Source organism: Myotis davidii, unplaced genomic scaffold (genome assembly GCF_000327345.1).
Source record: "Myotis davidii unplaced genomic scaffold, ASM32734v1 scaffold148, whole genome shotgun sequence".
Taxonomy (NCBI): domain Eukaryota; kingdom Metazoa; phylum Chordata; class Mammalia; order Chiroptera; family Vespertilionidae; genus Myotis; species Myotis davidii.
The window spans coordinates 1,387,313-1,390,015 of record NW_006299479.1 but is presented as its reverse complement, the minus strand read 5'-3'; the positions used below and the strand labels follow the sequence as shown (position 1 = coordinate 1,390,015).

At 49.6% G+C, this 2,703-nt stretch overlaps 1 protein-coding gene across 1 annotated transcript in view; it reads right to left on the bottom strand.

Moving 5' to 3' along the window:
• The window catches only part of ETS1 (v-ets avian erythroblastosis virus E26 oncogene homolog 1), a 73,021-nt gene that overhangs the window by 20,126 nt on the left and 50,192 nt on the right, over positions 1–2,703 (bottom strand). Inside the window, exon 7 of the mRNA XM_006775093.2 lies at positions 2,669–2,696. Coding sequence (XP_006775156.1) covers positions 2,669–2,696 — 28 coding nt within the window. The remainder of the gene's footprint in view (positions 1–2,668; positions 2,697–2,703) is intronic.

Here is a 2,703-nt window from a genome sequence, read left to right as displayed (position 1 = left end):
AGGGAGGGAGGGAGGGAGGGAGGAAGGCGGCATCTATCAAAAACAATATATCCAAATAAGGGATCAAACATAACTTGGACCTCCAGGACATTATTTATATTTGTGATTAAAGAGCTCTTGATGCTTTTATCTGTTTGTCCCCGAGTCTGGATTGCCAGAGAAGTCTCACAGGCAGCCTTTGGTGTTGGCTGTCTTGACTGTTCATGTCCCTCATTTGTACTTCACACTCATTCCTAATCCTTGGAATTTCCCAGTCATCTCTGTCCTTCTCTCCTCAAAACTGGGACCCTGGGAAAGCTCCCCACTCTCAGATCATTCTTGTGGAGGTTCTCAAATCATCTTAGACAAAACCCTTTCAGTCACTCTCGTAGACTAGTAGCTCTGCAGGCATCTCCCATGTGGAAATCCAATAGCATTACAGGGCAGCACTTGTTGAGAAGGTCCTATTTGAGGTGGAAATACGGATTTTACCATGTCTGGAAGCATCTAGACCAGCGGTTCTCAACCTTCTGGCCCTTTAAATACAGTTCCTCATGTTGTGACCCAACCATAAAATTATTTTCGTTGCTACTGCATAACTGTCATGTTGCTACTATTATGAATCGTAATGTAAATATGTGATATGCAGGATGGTCTTAAGTGACCCCTGTGAAAGGGTCGTTTGACCCCCAAAGGGGTCGCGACCCCACAGGCTGAGAACCACTGATCTAGACCTTTGCTGTGGGGCCATGGACCCTTACCAGAATCTCATCCCATGAAGGCTGACCTAAATCTTAGGGTTTTCTTTGGCCAGAACTCAAACTTTAGGACTTAAAGTCAGTTTATTTAATCTTGTTATCCACCAAGCTGCCCTAACGATGGAAATGAACAGAATCACGTCTGTAGCTAAGAGAGAATGATGGAAACTGTGGTGGGAAAAGAATCGTGGCTGTGGATGTGGATGGTGGTGATAGTGGAGATTATGCCAGAGAGAACAAAGGCACATCCTTAATCAGGAGACACTAAGCTAAGACTGTGCACCGGAAGTTGGGGTGGAAGACTTGGCCTTCATACTTGGGCAAATGACAGGCCATAGTTCCTCTGCACCCCAAGAACAGAAGCAGGTGCGCCCAGTTGGAGATGCCTGCCACCTCCAGAGCCCACAGAGTCATCGTTCAGCCCCGGAGGCCTTTCCTTCCTCTTCCGGATGCAGCAGCACTTCTCCCTCCATCAGTGAATCCAACTGGAGTCTAGTTCTTAAAATACCTACAACTACCCTTGTAACAACAGAGGCCAGAACGTTGGTCCATCTTGAAAGAGACTGAATTTACTTTTCCCCACTCCCAGGGTCATTAACAGGAATGGGAAAACTCGCCAGGAGTCTGCTCTCTGGAGCTGGAAAAGGGGGTCCCTTCAAGAGTAACACGTTCCCACACATGAGTGACCTTCCAGCAAAGACCATGGGGGACAGTGCAGAAAGAGCAGAGAAGGGGAACTTTAAGTTCCTTTCTGGCCCCTGGCTCCACAGAGAGACCTTGTCACTACCTGAAAACACAGACGGAACTCCTGGGCACCCGCGCATGCCCTGAGCAGCACCAGGGGGCCCACCCCTGAGCTCTGAAAAAGGAGTGATTTCTCTACGCAGCTGAGTTGCTCTCAGAGGTCAGCTGTTTTTCTAATAAAAACGGAGGCTTCACTGACACACAGTGAAGATGGGGCTCACTCTTCAGATACCTCCACAGAAACACAGATGTTGTTGCTTAGCTTCGTGCATGCCAAGGGTCGCCCACGTGGCCACACGGCCAGGGTGGAGTAACCGACAAGAGAATGGAGGCCTAGGCCTCAGCTGAATAATCCATTAGCAGAAGCTGCGCTCACAACCCAATTTCTCGTTTTTAGAAAACACGACCATCGAACAGAAAGGATCTGAGCCTCACCCCTATAAGGCTCCTCGGATAGTTCCCATACACACCCTGCAAAGGTTTCCAGGGCCAGGCAGCAGACCCGCTGCAGCTCATCTGGACAAGATGTTGTTTGGTTCTATTACCAGATCCTCAATCAAAGCCCAAGCTCTCAACACACATCTCCCTTCCTCTATAGTCTTTCTTCGCTCACCATAACTTCCACTCCTGGGAGAAAACCAGTCACAAAGCCAAGTGAGGAAGAAGGTTTCCTAGCCGAGACCTGCCAGAGTTCAGGTGATCAAGGACACTCTTGCCATCCAAACAGCCCCCCTAATGAATGCTCCCCCACAGCAGAGCCCAGGGTGCAGGCCATGCAGGGATGCCTCCCAGAGATGCTGCTGGTTCTGTATGTTGAAAGACCTCCTAAGAGCCGCCTAGAGAAAAGCCCTGATGCTTGGCCACGAGGCAGAGTTTCCAGAGACACCAAATTGACATAGTTCCCTTCGCCCAGATATGGAAAAAGACCCAAAATATAAGTGTTTTTTCCTATCACTCTTGGAAATGATCCCTTCGGATAGAAGGGTACTCTTTGCTTCCAACAATCAATGGCTATTCATAAACAGAGGGGCCTGAGAGACTGACCAGGTCTCTTAGAGTCTTCTCCCCACTCCCCCCAAAAATAAAAGGCCGTCTTCGGTGTTTGGCAGGACGGGCCTAGGGCCCTCCACTGAGCCCACCCACAGCAGCATGCCCACCGAGGCTCAGAGGTAGGGGCAGGCGCCTACCTGTGTAGCCAGCCAGGGCAGCAGCGAAAGACAGG